The following is a 17301-nucleotide window of genomic DNA, read 5'->3' on the forward strand; positions in this document are numbered from 1 at the left end:
TTTGTTTCACCTAAAGCATTTAACAATATGAAATTAATTATTTTTCATATTTTTATGCAGATCTTATCCTTCTATTTTTGCAAGAGGGTTGACACTGATGGGTATATTTTAAAGGAAAGATTTACAGAATACTTTTTCATTCACTCTTAATGCAGAAATTATTGATCCTCTTGTTGATGTTCACTCATAACTCATAATTCTGTTACTTCAGTTGACGTAGGTTTAATGGGCAGTTCTCTTAAATTTTCAGTAGCAACATCAAGCACCAAGCTGGCACAATTTTTAAATGGATATTTTTCACGGGAACTTTTCAAGCATTCTTTCACTTGTTACAGTAATAAGAAGACTGAGTAAGGTAGACCATCGTATGACTTTTAAAATAATAGTATATCCCTATATTTCATTTCAATGTTTTTCACAAGAAAGAAGGAAAAAAATCAATCAACATAAATAGAGTGTTAAAAGGTCCAACCAATAATGGAGAACTTTGGCCAGGAATATATTCAAATTCTTGGCTTAGGAGACCTTGAATGATATGAACTTACTGATTATTTTTCCCCAACTCCATCTCATTACACACCACTATCTCTCAACATGGTCCTGCACTGGCATTCTTTCAGTTCCTTAAATAAAAGTTCTCTTTCCTTATACCTACTTTCACATTTGCTTGAACTCTTGCTTTGTCTGGAATGTTCAATCTCTTTGTTTCCCTTCTTACATACTAACCATCCTTAAATTCTATTTTAGGTGCTGCTTTCACAAGAAAATCTTTCCCAAAAGAAAATGTTCACTTGTTTCCAAGGGTATCCAAATTCCATTTGCAGATGAGCAATGTCATTGTTTTGTGTGAGTGTGTTAGGAGATACTAATATCCCCCATGAAAAGAGAGCATAGTTTTACCTGAAGATAGAAATGATTCCTTGTGTTAATAACTTGTAATAAGGCAAGAAATAGAAACATGGCTTGAGAGTTAGACAAAAGAAATTATATAATCATTATTTTTAGATTAGTGATTGTATATGTAGAAAAATGCAAATGAATCCACTCAGAAATAATTAAATAAGTATGTAAAGATTGCTGGATAAAAGGTCAATGTACAAAATTTCACCATATTTCCTCATAAAATAGACATGATTTTTAAAAAACTGCATTTCCAATAGCATGGAAAAATCACACATCTAAGATTAAATCTAACAAAAGATGTATAGGACCTTATATACAGAAATACAGAAGGTATTCTTAAGAGATATTGAAGAAGACCTAAATAAACAGAAGAGAAAAAATATATTCTTTTATTGGAAAACTCAGTAATATGAAGAATTTAATTATCACCCCAAATTTTTCTACAAATTCAGTGCAATCTCAATATACTAACATCATTTTGTAGAACTTGATATGTTTAATTAAAAATTTATATGAAAATGTAAATTGCTAAAAGTAGCCATAACACTCTTAAAGAGTATGACCAAAGTGGGATGACTTGTTATATAAAATATCAAGATTTATTATAAAGCTGTAATAAGTAACTGCAGAGTGTGGAGGTCTGCAGTTACAGCCATGGAATGTATCAAGCTATAGTAATGAGAGAGAGAGAGAGAGACAGAGACAGAGAGAGACAGAGAGAGAGAATAGAGAGAGAGAATAGAGAGAGAGAGATATTACACAGCAATAAAAAAATGAAACTTGCCATTTTTTGACAACTTGGATGGATCTAGATGGTATTACGCTAAGTAAAATAAGTCAGACAGAGAAAGACAAACATCATATGATTTCATTTATGTGTGGAGTCTACAAAAAATAAAAAATAAACAAAATAGAAACAGACCCATAGATATAGAGAACAAGCTCATGGTTGCCAAGAGGAGGGAGGATGGGGTGGGGGGGGGGGTGAGGAAAAGAAAGCATTTATGCTACAGAGAATGTAAATTTAGGATATTTATTGAAAATAATAAAATTTTAAAGTGACCAAATGCAAACTACCAAAAAAAAAAAAAAAAACCAGGAAGAAGAGAGCATATGAAAACCATAAAATTAACTGGGATTGAATTTAGTAGAAAATAAACCTCGAAGAGAATGAGTCTATTGTCTCTACATGTTCAGCTCTCTGTTAAGTTCACTGTTTTAGAAGTTAGTGTGGATGACTTACAGGCATGACACTTCTTCTAGAGATTTTTTTTTGTAGTAGTAGTTAAATAGATTAAATAAATAAAGTTGAGGCCTAAGGTTGTGTGAAACTTAGTGAGGCTGTGGCTCATACTTCTTCAGAGAGAGAGAGAGAGAGGAAAACAAATGGGGGTCTCTCAGCAAGAAGAATCGTTTGACATGCAATGTGATCAGTCCTTAATCTCCTTCTACAAAGTCAGGCTTCAGAATTTTGTATAAATTCCCTATCCTTTCCTTAGCCCTACATCCTCAATGCCTGCACTTCCTTCCCTGCCCCCAATCAGTTCTCAGTCTGGCTTCCCCTTTGGAGGCATTCCTCTCCCAGAGCACAGATAGACACCATCTTACAGTTAGCCATTCATTTTGTTGTCCTGGTTTGTCCTGGATTCAGGGAGAGTGTGGAGGTCTGCAGTTAAAGCCATGGAGTGTAGCAAAGACAGAGCATTACCTGGACATACCTGTTTACTTCTCACAGAAAACAAGGAACCTTGAGGGTGGCTGAGAAAGAGAGGCTTCTCTTCCTGGGGGTGGGGGGAGGGTGAACTAACCTGTTTTCCAAAGTTCTCTGTCCAGACTTCCTCTCATGAACACAAGCCTCCACCCCCCCCAGCAAACCTAAAAAAGGTGCCCTTTTGCAGGGCCCTTGAGAGTTCATCATGGTTATGGATAATTGCAAGTTACAAATGAAAAAGATATCCTCATTAATTCTTTTAACTCCGCAGAAGCTCCAGAGAAGTACAACCAACTTAATCTTGAGCTCTGTAAGAGCAGAGACTCAGAGTGTGACTCGTAGTTGTAATTCAAGCACCTAGCACAAAGTGTTGCAAAAAAATTGATGCTCAATAAATATTTAAAGTGGCCTGTTTCAATTCATCTAGTCCCTATTCCGTTAGGACAGCCATTTCTCTAGATGGAGGTGAGACAGGAGTCCAACTCAGACCTCAGTTACCTCTTCTTTTTTTGCTCATGGTCCCATTTGTTTCAGGAATTTTCTGGGTTTCACCCTTCAGAATTTCAACCATGGCCTGGGCCCTGTCATTAGCATGAGGATCCAAAAAGTGTAAGTCCAAACTGTGAAATCTTTTGGAACTGAGCTTCTATTGGAGAATTTCCTGGTTATTTTCCACGTCGACAGGATGTGCCTTTATTTGCTTATCCAGCAAACGCCTAAGTATCAGAAAAGGTCAAGGTGTAGAGAGTCCAAAGAAGGACCCAGATTACTGCCTTTAAGTAGTAGTTTGTGTGTGTACATGTCTGTATCTGTGTGTTTGGGTGAAGGGTACCAATTGTTTAATTTTTAATTTTTATTTTTTAATGACAATTTATGACCAGAGATTCCACTTCTACTCCACCAGCTCCCAATATCTGCTTCTAACTTTAAGTTGGGTTGTGGCAATAGTGATGAGGTGCCTGCTGGAGTGTTGAAGGATAAGAGTTTCCCAAGACAACTCAGGAGGTTGTTTTTCTGTTTTTGTTTTTTGTTTCATGAGAACCCAGTATCTGCAGCCTGGAGCCAGGAGAGGTCGCTCATCTTGCTGGAAACTGCAGAGCCCATTGCATATATGGTCCCAGCCCTACGCTAAATTGGGTTACAGAACCAGATATAGCTGATCTCAGGCCGGTGAGTTTAACATGAAAAACTGGCAAATGAACAGCATCCGGTCTAGCGCCGTTACCCTAAAGAAACGAGCTTCGCTCTGAAGAGCCACTAGTTAGCCACAGCGGAAGTGTAAGACGGAAGTGGTCTCCTGGACCGAGAGCCAGCTGGGCCACTGCTAATGCAGGGCCTAACCAGCCTCACCCGGATATTTCCACCCTTCGACCCGTCCACGGACTGATTCCTGGGCCCCTTTACAGTTCACGTAGCTCTGAGCTGAGGAGACGACCAGAAAGACCGAAGTAGCCGAGAAAAACCTCTGCCACGCCGAGAGGCGTGCAAAGCCTTCGTCCCCTATTCCAATTGGCTGGGGTTGTCCAGATCCCTGTCCGTGATTGGCTACTCCCATAAAGATGCCGGCGCCTGGTCCAGACCACCGCTCATTGGCTCGGGTTCTGTGGGCGGGGCATGGGAGCCCAGAGAGAGAGAGAGGGAGAGAGAGAGAGAGGGAGAGGGAGAGAGAGAGAGAGAGGCAGAGGCAGAGGAGCGGGTTGCTGCTGGGGCCTTCATCTTCCCGAGGGCGGTGAGTGCCCTGCTGGCAGGGCCAGCCGCCTCTGATGCTGTGGACACTCGGCAGTGGGAACCAGGCGGCCCCACTTTAGGTTTTCGCCGCGGAGCGCTAGTCCGGACTAAGGAGGGAGGTGGGTAGACAGCCGTCCTCTTCTGTAGTCAAAGGTCCTGCAGAGTCACCTCACTCTGTCCCCACCCGCCCGCTACCCTATGCCCTTCCCCGCGCCCTGTGGCCATCCCTTTCTACTATCGGACCTCGGAGATCCCCTCCCGCCCTCGTCCCTCTCCTCACTCTGGTTCCGCCTCTCGAATCTTTTCCAAGCTCCGCTTCCTCCGCTCAAATGTCTTTCCCACACTGGCTCCCCACCCTGCCAAAGTCAATTTCGAAGCAATTAAACATTTTAATAATTAAAGTTTTGTCAAAGTAATTTAGGTATAACAAAAAAATAAAACAAGTAGATCTTATATCTAAGAGCAGTAGCCACCCACCTTTTAACTAAATCCTTTTTGCAGAGCCCACCGCTTTTTTTAATGTTTAGATCTTTTTATGACCCTACTAAATGTAAATAATATGCTTGCACCGTATTTCTTGATTTATCATTTGGATATATATTTATCACTTCCCTGCTGCCACCAATTTTTTATTTCTATTTTCATTCTTTTATTGATCTTTGTAGCTTTAAATCATAAATATCATCTGCATCGTGTCAGCTTTAAGTGGTAACTCTTTAGCGCCCCTCTGTGTTAGGTGAGGATATTGACACTTCTTCCACTTCCAACCTGCTATCAGCTGGACCTCAACCTTCAACAGTTACATTTAATTCTCATATATTCAAAAAATATTGGAGGCACTGTTCTTGGCATCGGGGATATAGCAGTGAACAAAACTGATAATGTCACTATCCTCATGAAACTTCCAGTGTAGGAAGTAAGACAATGAACACATGAATGTCAAATGATTAAGAGCAGAATCATAGAGAAATCATTTCAAGCTGGGAGAAGAGCAGGAATAAAGTGGGGTAGAATGAATGAACATGGGGTCTGCAGAAAAGTGTGGAAGTTTCTCTCTTTGCTTGTCTGGGCATAGGTGCTGTTTCAAAGGTGAAGAGCAAGAGCTTCCTTTTGGACTGGGTGCTGGAACACCAGGATAGACTCTTCAGTGGGTTAGTGATTTTCATAAAACTAGGTTTTAGGATACTAGATCCCACAGTTTGGTAGTGGTAGTGGAAGGGAGTAAGCAGGAGGCCAGTGAGAAGGCAGGAACAGCTGTTGACCTGTAACAAAGAGTCCTGCAAGGTCTCTGTACTGCTCCCATTCATTCAAGAAGACTACCTGGACTACCTAAAACCACAGAGATTTCTCTTTCCACTTATATTTTTATTATTTAAAGCTGGAGAGGTTAGTAATTTTCCCAAGATAGAATGGTGGAGCCCAGGACCAAGTATCTGTAAAATGAAAACAGTAGAATAATGGTTTCTACTTAGAGTTGTGGAATAAACTGAGCTAATCCATGTAAAATGCTCAGAGTAGTATAAATTCCATACCTACATATGGCCCTGGCAGAAATCTCAGGTTTCTTGCTGGAGTAGTGACTTCATCAAATGGGTTCGATTAACATCAGATGACCTCTGATTTTATCTTCCCAGGGGTGTTGTTTCATCTCTGCTTCTAACATATCACTGAAGGCTGAAGCAAGTGTCTGGGCATCTTAGGAAATGTTGGTGCTGGAGAAGTGGGCAAGAGTTTACAGGGTGTGGGGAAAGGATTACTGGTTCTCTTGTACTTTACACTTTAGTGTGCATATAGGCACACCAATTGAGCATATAGGCAATGGATTTCTAGCATATTACCTTTTTTGTCCCTTGAAGTATATAAATATACATATAAACAAACCAGAGAGTGAGACTGAGGATATTTCTGGCCTTATTTTAGATACTGAAACACCCCATTTTATATGACCTTATCCATATTCAAGAGAAATAGTGCTGATCTGAAGAGCGTGTTTGAGGTGGAGTGGGGATGGTCAAGTGAATGAACCCAAAAGAGGGTCAGAGATGACCAAATGAATGAAAACAGAACTTCTAACATCCGCTTACTCGGGCATCTCTAGATGTCCCTCTGTGGTTGGTGTGAGCAACGCGACCCATTCAGAACTTCACTTGGGAAGGCCAGTGCTTATTAAACAAGGTCAGTAAAGGACTGAGGAAGGATCCAAAGGAGGAACTTGGGTTTTTGACTTACTAATTATCCCTTTTACTGATCCCTCTGCTCCTCTCTTACCTTTTCCTCTTATTTTCCTTTTCTTTTTCTCAGCCTTCATTTTGCCTGGTTCTGTTCTGAGGAGGGTGTGAGAAGGAGCCATGGATCCTGCAGTGCTGGTGGAAGCTGTTGTGGAAGAGGTGGCCTGTCCCATCTGCATGACCTTCCTGAGGGAGCCCGTGAGCATCGATTGTGGTCACAGCTTCTGCCAAGGCTGTATCTCCGGACTCTGGGAGGTCCCAGGGGAATTCCAGAACTGGGGTTACACATGTCCCCTCTGCAGGGCTCCAGTCCAGCCAAGGAATCTGCGGCCTAATTGGCAGCTGGCTAATGTGGTAGAAAAAGTCCGTCTGCTAGGGCTGCACCCAGGAATGGGGCTGAAAGGTGATGTATGTGAGTTCCATGGAGAACAGCTAAAGATGTTCTGCAAAGAAGATGGCCTAGTCACATGTGAAGCCTGCCGCCAGTCCCCTGAGCATGAGGCCCACAGTGTCGTGCCCATGGAGGATGTCGCCTGGGAGTATAAGGTGGGAGATGGAGGTTAGCCACCTCATTCTCTCCCCTGCCCCTCACTTGGCTATCTGTAAATCAAGGACTTGACTGGGGACCCAGAGCTAAAGTGAAGACTAATTTCTTTGGTCCTCATACCCACAGAGCCTGATGCAGTGAGCCACACCTCTCCTTGCATGTATGGCCTCCTTGGACTTCCTTCCCTCTCACTTCCACACCCCATCCTCGATCTTAACGTGGCTTACTTCCTAACTCAAAGATGCTTTCTTTACTGAGAATTTGGGGGTCTTAATGCCTTGGATGAATTTGAGTATGAGGTAGTCAAGGCTGTACCTATCAGAACCTGCAAACTCCTAGCAGTGCCGCAAATAGTCATTTGACATTAGATAAGTCACTCTCCTCTCATTTTATAGACAAAAAACAGGCTTAGAAATTTGAGATCATGAAAATTGGTTTTAGAGCTGAAAGGAACCATGGCTAAGTCATTTAGGATCAAGTGAGATTAATCTAACGCTCTAAAGTCCCTTCTGACGTTAGGTTAAGTTCATTAAAAGTTAAAGGAAGATCAAAGGGTGTGACTCAGGCCTTCTTTCTCTCTGTCCAGTGTTCTTTCTCCTCTACCAAGCCTTTTTTTTTTTGGTGGGGGAGAGCCTTCTGTGACACACCTGCTACTCCTGTTTTATAACTACCCTCATCTACTTGAAGTTTCTTATATTTTCCTCAGTTGTCCATGCTGATATATCTTTACCAGAATCATTATCCCAATGATTCTGTTGTCCAATGATCCAGTACTGGTCTTAACGCTCTTTCTTGAGGTTGAGATTAGAAGGTAAGAGTGTAAGACAAATCTCCAGAATTAGCTGATTTTCTATGAGAAGAATTTCTTTAAAATGTAAAGTATTTACTTACTCTTTTTGTTTTGAGAGTATTAGAATAGGGAGGCAGTGTTACACAGGCTAGGAGTTAAACAACTGGGTTAAATCCCAGCCCAGCCATATACCAGGTGAGTGACTTTGAGTAGGTCACTCCCTAAACCTTAGTTATCTATTAAATGGGGATAATACCAGTCTCAAGGGATTGTGAGTATTGGATGTATGTTTGGTACTTAAGCCGTGTTCAGCACTTCGTAAATCTTTAATAAAATGGTTAATATTATCATTAGAACACTTTATGCTTTTCAGTAGTAATTGCTTGCATTAGTATTCTAGGAGAGTGTTTCTTACCTTTAATGGACGTTTGAACCACCCAAGGATCTTGCTGAAATTCAGATTCTAATTCAGGAGATATGGGGTAGGGCCCAAGACTGTGCATTTCTAACAAGCTCCCAGGTGGTTCTGATGCTGCTGACCCACTTGGACCACACTTTGAATAAGATTTAAGGAGGCTGTGAGATAACAAGTCAGATAAGGATAAAAAGAGGCATGGATAGGAAGTCCAAGGTGGTTTTCTGGCAGGCTTAGAAAGGGCCCTTCTCTTCTACTTCACAGAAACGTAGAGACCATGGGAGCTGAAATAATTCTGAAATCAGGAGCCACTTTAGATAGCATCTGGGAAGAATCCATTCCTTCTGTGGCATCCCTTTTCTTCCACCATTCATTCTAGTCCCATAGCCTGAGGGACACTTTTCCCATCACCTACCAGTGCTACAAAGCCTCATTATCAACTAGCTGCCCAAGATGCCTTCAGGAGATTTTTATCTCTTTCAGTGGAAACTGCATGAGGCTCTGGAACATCTAAGGAAAGAGCAAGAAGAGGCCTGGAAGCTGGAAGTTGGTGAGAGGAAACGAACTGCCAACTGGAAGGCAGGTTGACACCTGGGGAAGGAGTTTGGGTGGACCCTGCATTGTCCTGGAGCTGGCCCATGATAGTTTCCTCATTTCTGTGAAGCAGAATGTGGGATTTTGAAGTCAGAGAGCCTGGGGGCCTCATACCACCTCTCTCTGGCAGGCGTGCAGCCTTAGGCCAGCCATGTAACCTATCATTCCAGTTTCTTGATTGTGATGTAAGGATAATCCCTGGGCTTATGTCCTCACATACAAAAAAAGGAAAACTATGTACCTCACATAGGTATTAGCTCACAGTAGTATGACTTGTATAATGCTTAGTAAAACATAGTTTGGGTTTCACTTTTCCCAATTAGAACATATTTACTGAAAGTTATTAAAACACTGAGAAATCACCTCTGAAATAAATTCAAGGTCCATGACTACCAAACTATCAGAACTTTTAATCAGCAGATGGTAACATTGAACTGTTTGAAAATAGCATATTAAAATGATATACTAGTAGGAAGCAAAAGCCTCTAACAGTATAGTTGTTACACTGCCTTAGAAGCTTAAGTGTAATGTTCTGGTCATTATTCTGAAAATAGAATATTATTCCGAAAATAGGGAATGATCTACAGTGAGGGTCCCCAAGCCCCGAGCCACACACCTTACTAGTCAGTGGCCTCTTAGGAACCGGGCTACACAGCAAAAAGTTAGTGGCCGGCAAGAGAGCGAAGCTTCATCTGTATTTGCAGCCGCTCCCCTGTGCTGGCATCACTGCCTCAGCTCCACCCCAGATCATCAGTCATTAGATTTTCATAGGAACACTGGTCCCTGTTGCCAAAAAGGTTGGGGACCATTGGTCTAGAGAATATGGTACTAAGATAACATCCTGGGCCCTACTGGGGTCAATAAGAATAGTAAGAGGGACCCAGAAGCAAGTACCAGAGCTGTGGGAACAGAAAGGTAGGAAAACCTATATCCTTTATCTTGGCCTGTACAGTGCTCGGCACACAGTTGGTACCAAAACATTCCAGAGCATGTGCGTGCACATGCCAGTGTCCTCAGTCCTGGGTGGCCCTCACACAAACAATATCAGTGCTGATTTCCTGTCTTGGCTCTGCAGATACAGGTGGAAACCCGAAAGCAGAGTATCATATGGGAGTTTGAGAAGTTTCAACGATTACTACAGAAAAAGCCACCAGGTCAGCGGCTGGAGGTAGAGGCAGCTGCAGCTCTTGCCAGCCTAGAGCAGGAGGAGAGGGAGACCAGACAGAAACTGGAGCTGAATCATGATGCGCTCGGCCAGCAGAGCCGGGTCCTGTGGAGGCTGATTGCAGAATTGGAAGAGAGGTCTCAGAGGCCCATCCGCTGGATGCTGCAAGTGAGTAGCAGGTTTTCCTGGGAACTCTGAGTGCCAGTTGAAAATGGGCCAGGACAAGCAGCTCTGGCATAATACTAGTCCCTCCCATCTGACCAGGGAGTCAAGACAGAACCTGGAGTTGGCTATTCAAGGCAGAACTTACCCTGCCCTGCAAACCTCCTGTAGGCTGTCACCCTCCACCTTTACACTCCTTCTCTCCAGGCCTACTCTCTGCCTCCCTTGCCCTTAGAGAATCCCCTTCCCAGAGTTGAGTGTCTGTCTGGTCCCTCTGAGAAACAGCATATATTCATGTGCTGCATTTTTTCTCTTTCTAGGGTATTCAGGAAGCCTTGAAAAGGTATGTTCCCATCGTTGAGCCCCTAGGCAGCCCTATGAGGGATAGTGGGGCCTGACCAGGAGTGGGGAATGGAGACCCAGTACCATCGAAAAGCGGGTGCTGTTCTGTAATCTCCCTCTTTCGTTGTATTGGCCCAAAGAAGCTTTGTTCACCTTTTTTCTTATTTGTATTTGGTCAGATTCATTTTAAGTATTACCAATAAGAATTTCAGTAAAATATGTGATTTCGAGTAGCTCTCCCAAGGAGGGGAAAACAGCAGGTGTCTCTTAGTGCTCTAAGCTCTGAGTATATATAGCCTTTCTCCGTGGCACACCTCTTCCTCCTGCCATGTCAAATGCACATCTAACTCTTTCCACAGTATCGAAATGCAAATGTTTTCTCTGTGCCAAAATTCGCTGTTGTCAAATAACCATCGTATCTCTGCTTTGCCTGGTGATGCAGGGAGGGGCATCTCCCTGCCTATGTCCCTGGCCAAGCCCCTCTTCCCTGTACTAAGGGAAGGCCCATGGGGCAGAGCCAGGATTGCTGGCCCCAAGGCTTACCCCTCCTTCCTCAACCAGGAGCAAGTCTTGGAGCCTGCAGCGGCCAGAACCAGTCTCCCTGCAACTGAAGACAGATTGCCGTGTGCTGGGCCTGAGAGAGATCCTGAAGACGTATGCAGGTACTGAGTGCTGGGTTAGATTGCGATGGGCAGTGGGAGGGACTCCTCCCAGAGAATTAAATGGTTCAGTGCCCTCTGGGTGCCCCAGCTAGCCTCACTCCCACCCATCACTGAGAAATCTGTGGCTGTATTTATCAGAGACCTTGCCCATGCTCCCTGTTTCTGTACCAGTGATGCCAACCAGGATCTTTTTCCCTAGCTGATGTGCGCCTGGATCCAGACACCGCTTATTCCCGCCTCATCGTGTCTGAGGACAGAAAATGCGTGCACTATGGAGACACCAAGCAGAAACTGCCCGACAATCCTGAGAGATTCTACCGCTATAACATCGTCCTGGGCAGTCAGTGCATCTCCTCAGGCCGGCACTACTGGGAGGTGGAGGTGGGAGACAGGTCTGAATGGGGCCTGGGAGTGTGTAAAGAAAACGTGGACCGGAAGGAGGTGGTCTATTTATCCCCCCACTACGGATTCTGGGTGATAAGGCTGAGGAAGGGAAATGAGTACCGGGCAGGCTCCGATGAATATCCCCTGCTGTCCTTGCCAGTCCCTCCCCGCCGGGTGGGTGTCTTCCTGGATTATGAGGCCCATGATATCTCCTTCTACAATGTGACCGACAACGGCTCCCACATTTTCACTTTCCCCCACTATCCGTTCCCTGGGCGCCTCCTGCCCTATTTCAGTCCTTGCTACAGCATTGGTGCCAACAACACTGCTCCCCTGGCCATCTGCTCCCTGGACGGGGAGGACTAGGAGAGCTACCATCTCTGCCAGAGGCCCTGGAATTTCTCCTGGGCCACAGGGGTCTTGGAGGGCCCTGCCCCTGGCAAGGCTGCCTTTGAACTGAGCCGAACCTAGAATCCAAGGACTTTTCTGCCTGGCTCAGTGGTCTGCTGCTCCTGAGCCAGAGTCTTGCACTAAACCACTCCTGTGAAAGAGTTGAGGCTTAGTCAAATGAGCATTGTCCCCTGTGAGGGAAGCCCGACAGGGCTGATGGTGAGGATCAGAATGGCTCTAAGGATTGGGACTTATTTTTTCTGTCGCTCAGGCCCCTCTTCCCCACTCCCTGTTAGTGCCATAATTAAGTCAATGAGGATGATGAAGTAGATCCAACGTTCAGGAAACCCGTTAGATGGGGCTTACCGACAAGCTGGAAATATACTGCCCATATCCAGAGCTGGCTTCTCTGCTGAGACCAGTCTGTGGAGGTCTTACCTGAGGTCAGCTGTGACTGAGCCACCTGCGTTGGACCCCAGCTCTCTGACCTCCAAACGAGAGAAATGCATTAGTTTGCCCAGACCACCCCAGTGGTTGTCCCCTCTCTGAGCATGAGCGGGGCACGTCACTCTGTCTCAGACTCTAAGGAGACCAGTGTCTTGGTCCTGCCCTTCTCTCTGAGTGGCAGGGTCAGGAAACATATGAGCCTTATTCTTATTTTCACTTTCTGGATGAGGAAACTGAAATGGCCTTAATGCAGCATGCTATTTCTCACAAAGCTGTCAAAAGAAGATTGTAAAGTGTTTCTTACAGTCAAATGAAATGAGATTGACAGACTCGTTTTTCAGATCACATGTCTGCTTGTCATTACATTTGGGTCTGAAATACCCTACACGTGTGAAAGATTTTGTGTCGTGAATGGGAAATGGGTAGAGTAGCTGAGTGTCCTACCTCACGGGAGTGTTGTGAGGATCTCGGATCCATCCCCTACTTTTGTTCCCCTCTCGGGACAGAGGAAGGGAAGCCATGGGTTTCGTGTAACGCTCCTGTCTCGCCTCCTCAAGCAGCATTTTTACAGCAGGGGCTTATGTCTCAGGGCCTCTACTGTTAGTTAAGAACCCTTTAGACAGAAAGTGAACATGCCAAGGGCAAACTTGGGCCGCAGTAATATATTGTGCATCTATTATACATGTCTGTCTGTCTTTGAATCAGGATGGAGACTGTGACCACAGTGTAGAGAATGGAGACAAGGAAAAGAAAAAAACACACACAGGAAGGAAGGTTCACTCACTCTCAAGCTAGTTGGACTAATGTTTGGATCTTTTCATGTCACCAAGGGAATCTTCAGTTCTGGTAACTACATAACATTCTCCCTGCCCGTATCTTCTCTAGAATTATGACAGAATGCAAATGGGGCAAGGAAGTGTGGGGAGAAAGTATAGGACTAGCCATAAAACACGATTTTGGAGCCATGTATTATAATGAGGAGGAATAGGAATCTATCAGTGCTTACAGTAATTGTTGTGTGTGGCAAAAATAATTCATTGCAGGTCTTCAGAGTGTGATATGGGAATGATTGTGACTAAAAACAAACTGCAAGTCAAGTATATGAGAATTAATGGCTTTGCCTGTTGTGAGGGTTATAAGCTGTACATCACATATTGTCACTGTGACTGTATGACACAACCTCTGGTGTAGTTTTCAGGTGAAGGTAGTGACCATTGGGGTAGCATTGTGTAGCAAAGTAGATACGAGGTTACGTATAGGCAGAAACAAAGCAATTCCTGTAATAAAGAATAGCAAAAAATTGTCTTCTTACTTTAATTGTATTGGCTGTTTATATGAAGGAGGTAAAACAGGCCAAAATGGAGAAATAAACTCATTCTGCACACCAGGCTTCCAAGTGGCTTCTTGAGCATTAGCAATAGAAAGAGAATGAACTAATAAGTCACACCTGGTCTTGGCAAAGGGTTGCGCTGACCTACATTGGAGTAACTATATGTGTCACAGTGTGGAGGGACTCAGTGGTCCAGAATGGGGAGAGGCAGGTAGGAAAGGAACCATGTGGTGGGTAGAGTGCCTGGGGAATTGTTAATAACTTGAGACACAGATCTTTAGGAAGCACTTCCATTTATACATCCATAAACACTTAGCAGGAGAGGCTAGGGTTTAAATCTTTACTATGGTTTTCTTAGGACAAATCTTGGAAGGTTCCAAGAAGTGAGGATTATTACGTGATAAGTTCATTCAAACCTAGAATGAATTAAGGAGTGAAATGGCTTCATTTGTAATGTACTATTTTTGGGTTTGGGGTGTTTTTTACATTTATAAGCTGATTGGGGTGCTATAATTACTTGTTAGAAGGATTATAAGGTTAAATGACACCACATTGTTTTATATTTTCTGATTTTTAAGACCAAGCAAGAAGGCTGAAGTTCTTAAGTATATGAAAACTCTTTAGGGTAGTTGCTTACACTTCTCTTCTAAAAACCCCATGAAGACATTGACTTTGTCTTGTTCACCATTATACCCTCAGTCTAGCACAGTGTGTGTGCGTTGATAAATACTGAAGTGAAGGAACTTTCGTTCTTATGCCTAGAATCATAGGAACATGCAATATGTTGATGTTGTATTATGAGCTTTCCTTATTCTATTTAATTTTCAATACTCTACGAATTAACATTTTGCTCCTACTGGTAGAAAGAAGATATTAAGACTCAGATACAACATCTTGTTATCAACTATATTAGTAAATTATTAAAATTTTAAAATTTACCAGTCAAACATATATATCACTTACATATGAAATCATTTTTTAACATGAACTGATCATTCAGTTAAAGACTTTCTGAAAGGCATAAATAAAAATAATTATCTGGTGACCGGGAGAAGAGTAGTAACGTTTCAGCTTCACTATTGATATTGTTCTCTATTAACCTTTTCATCCCAAAGCACTCTTCCTTAGAGGTATCCAAAAGAAAGACTTGTTATTTGATTCCTCCTCTTTGTCTCTTAGAGTTAATTTACACAAGCAGAACTAGGAAGAAAAGCAAAAGATGTCCAAAACCGAACTCACATTGCCTTAGTGTCTTTTGCTTAAAAACAACAGGTTGGTTAAAAACAACAGATTAGTACACTGACTCCAACTAGCTTAACAATAAGGGGTATATTAAAAGGATATAGAGATATCACAAAGAACTTAATAGGCATAGACCTGTGTGTCCAAAATGAATTGGAACCAGAGACTCAGCTTCTTCATCCCATCTTGCCAATCTGCTTCTCTTGCTGTGCAACCGGTTTCTATTTCCAAGTTCATATGTTTGAAAATGGCCACCATCTATGATCTCAAGTTTATCTCCTCAGATAAACTGAAGTCCATTTTGACTGGAGAAATACTCTAGTCCAGATATGAGTACCTCACCCAAGTTGAGTGGATTCATCAGTGGTCCAGAAGGCAGGGTCATATATTAACAGTTGCTTCCATATGATCACATGAGGAGATGAGCAATTCTGAGAAAATCAGCCTAGTTGGTGGGGGAGGGGGGATGACCAAACAGTTGATTTCTTCTACAGATGGACCAGTAGGATATTAAGTTCAGAATGAGTCAGAAGCTAAGGAAAGAAAAACGCTAAGCCTCTGCCCAACTTCTCTCTGGTTCAGATACTAGTTAATTGAAACCATTAAAAGTGTTGTCAGAAAATAATCGCTTTATTCACATTCTTGCTAGAAATGAAAAAGTTATGCAAAGATACCCTTTTTTAGCTTTATCTTAGAACTCCTATGGCACCAGGTGAACCAAACCAGCCCCACAGATCTCTGAAGCATCTTTGAAGTTGGCTGGAATTCTCAAGGTCTGAACAGACTTTGTATTCATGAACAGTTGCAGTGGTCAAAGGGGCAGTGCATCAGCAAGCTCTGTATTTGTTTTCGTATTTTTTTGGTCCTCAGGCCATAGATGATGGGGTTTAATGTGGGTGGGATGACCAGGTACAAGTCAGCTAAAAGCACCTGGGTGTGCAAAGGCACTATGTCTTTCCCTAACCAGGCCACATAGACGGATGCCATCCCAGGTAGGTAATACAAAGCCATCACCCCAACATGGGAGCCACAGGTGCTTAATGCTTTCAACTGAGCATTCTTTGAAGAGAGACCAAATACTGCCCGAAGAATCAGGTTATAAGAAACAGCAATGAAGACCACATCAGAGCCCACAATAATGGAAGAACTAAGCAGACTATAGAGATTACTGGGCATGGGGTCAGCACACGCCAACTTGGCCACAGCTATATGCTCACAGTAGGAATGAAGAACCACATTGGGGCCACAGAAAGGTAGATGACTCACCAACCAACTTAATGGAGTCATGGTTATGACAGCTCTGATAGTGATGGTCACAGTCATTCCCAGCATCACTTGAGGTGTGAGAATTCTCTTGTAGTGTAGGGGCTTACAGATAGCTACATAGCGGTCAAAAGCCATGGCCAGCAGCAGCCCTGTCTCCACAGCTGTGGTTGCATGGACAAAATACATCTGAGTGAAACAAGCATTAAAGCTGATAGAGCCGTCTCCTGAGGTAAAGATGTTCACCATCTTGGGCACTACGGAGGAGGCCATAACAATGTCCACGATAGCCAGAACACACAGGAAATAGTACATGGGCTCTTGTAGAGCGTAATCCATCCAGATTACAGTCACTATGAGGGTGTTTCCTAACAGGGCTATGGTATACATGGTACTCAGTGTGATAGCCAGCCAAAGATGTGAAGACGGCAAACCTGGGATGCCCACAAGGTAGAAGGTGGCAGGGGTTTCCATCGTGTGATTGTAGGGTGGCCCCAGCATCACAGATGAGACTGCTTTCCTATTAATGCATAAAATGAGGTAAGAAAAAGATGCAATCATGTAAGACATTCCCAGCTGTGGTATTAAGGAGAGCCTGGTAGTATTCTCAGCTAGGTGGACCACAGGATCAGAAAACTGATATCTGACAAAGTTACGCTGCTCCACTTTCCAGCCTCCTCAGTATTCATTGCCTTGCTAATTTCTATTCATTGTTCAAAGATCAGCTCATGGTTTACCTCTTTGCGGAAGTCTGTGCTCTGCCTCCTCCCCTATCCCATGCCAAAGCTAAATTATATACCTTCTGAGCTTTCATGGACTCTTCCATGCTGACTTCTGAGAGCCCTCAACTGACAATTCCAATACTCCATGACTTTATTGTATTCAAGCATGTGTGTCTTGCTCATGGCCTATTCCTTACACCAAGTGTTGTGACCCATAGGTGTGGCAGACAAGTCCATTACAAGAAGATATGTGTGTTCATTAGAGCAAACAGTTGA

General features: G+C 43.3%; 2 protein-coding genes across 6 annotated transcripts; one reads left to right on the plus strand and one right to left on the minus strand.

Moving 5' to 3' along the window:
- Window positions 1–4243: 4243 nt before the first annotated feature.
- TRIM68 (tripartite motif containing 68) lies at window positions 4244–14256 on the plus strand. 5 transcript variants are annotated; one of them, XM_039847902.1, is made up of 8 exons: window positions 4244–4461; window positions 6263–6517; window positions 6644–7116; window positions 8806–8901; window positions 9992–10249; window positions 10564–10586; window positions 11147–11247; window positions 11447–14256. In XM_039847902.1, the coding sequence occupies exons 3-8, from the start codon at window positions 6691–6693 to the stop codon at window positions 11995–11997; spliced, it is 1455 nt and encodes a 484-aa protein (XP_039703836.1). In that variant the 5' UTR covers window positions 4244–4461; window positions 6263–6517; window positions 6644–6690; the 3' UTR covers window positions 11998–14256. The 5 variants fall into 5 exon arrangements, with proteins under 5 accessions (XP_039703836.1, XP_039703838.1, XP_039703837.1 ...); XM_039847904.1 differs by having other exon boundaries at window positions 6441–6517; XM_039847906.1 differs by lacking the exon at window positions 4244–4461 and having other exon boundaries at window positions 6644–6768; window positions 6873–7116.
- A 1246-nt stretch (window positions 14257–15502) lies between these two features.
- On the minus strand, window positions 15503–17092 carry LOC120590277 (olfactory receptor 52I1-like). The gene has a single exon (XM_039847907.1). The coding sequence runs from the start codon at window positions 16871–16873 to the stop codon at window positions 15833–15835; it is 1041 nt and encodes a 346-aa protein (XP_039703841.1). The 5' UTR covers window positions 16874–17092; the 3' UTR covers window positions 15503–15832.
- Between the last annotated feature and the right edge of the window lie 209 nt (window positions 17093–17301).

This window comes from Pteropus medius, unplaced genomic scaffold (genome assembly GCF_902729225.1).
Source record: "Pteropus medius unplaced genomic scaffold, Ma_sr-lr_union100, whole genome shotgun sequence".
Lineage (NCBI taxonomy): Eukaryota > Metazoa > Chordata > Mammalia > Chiroptera > Pteropodidae > Pteropus > Pteropus medius.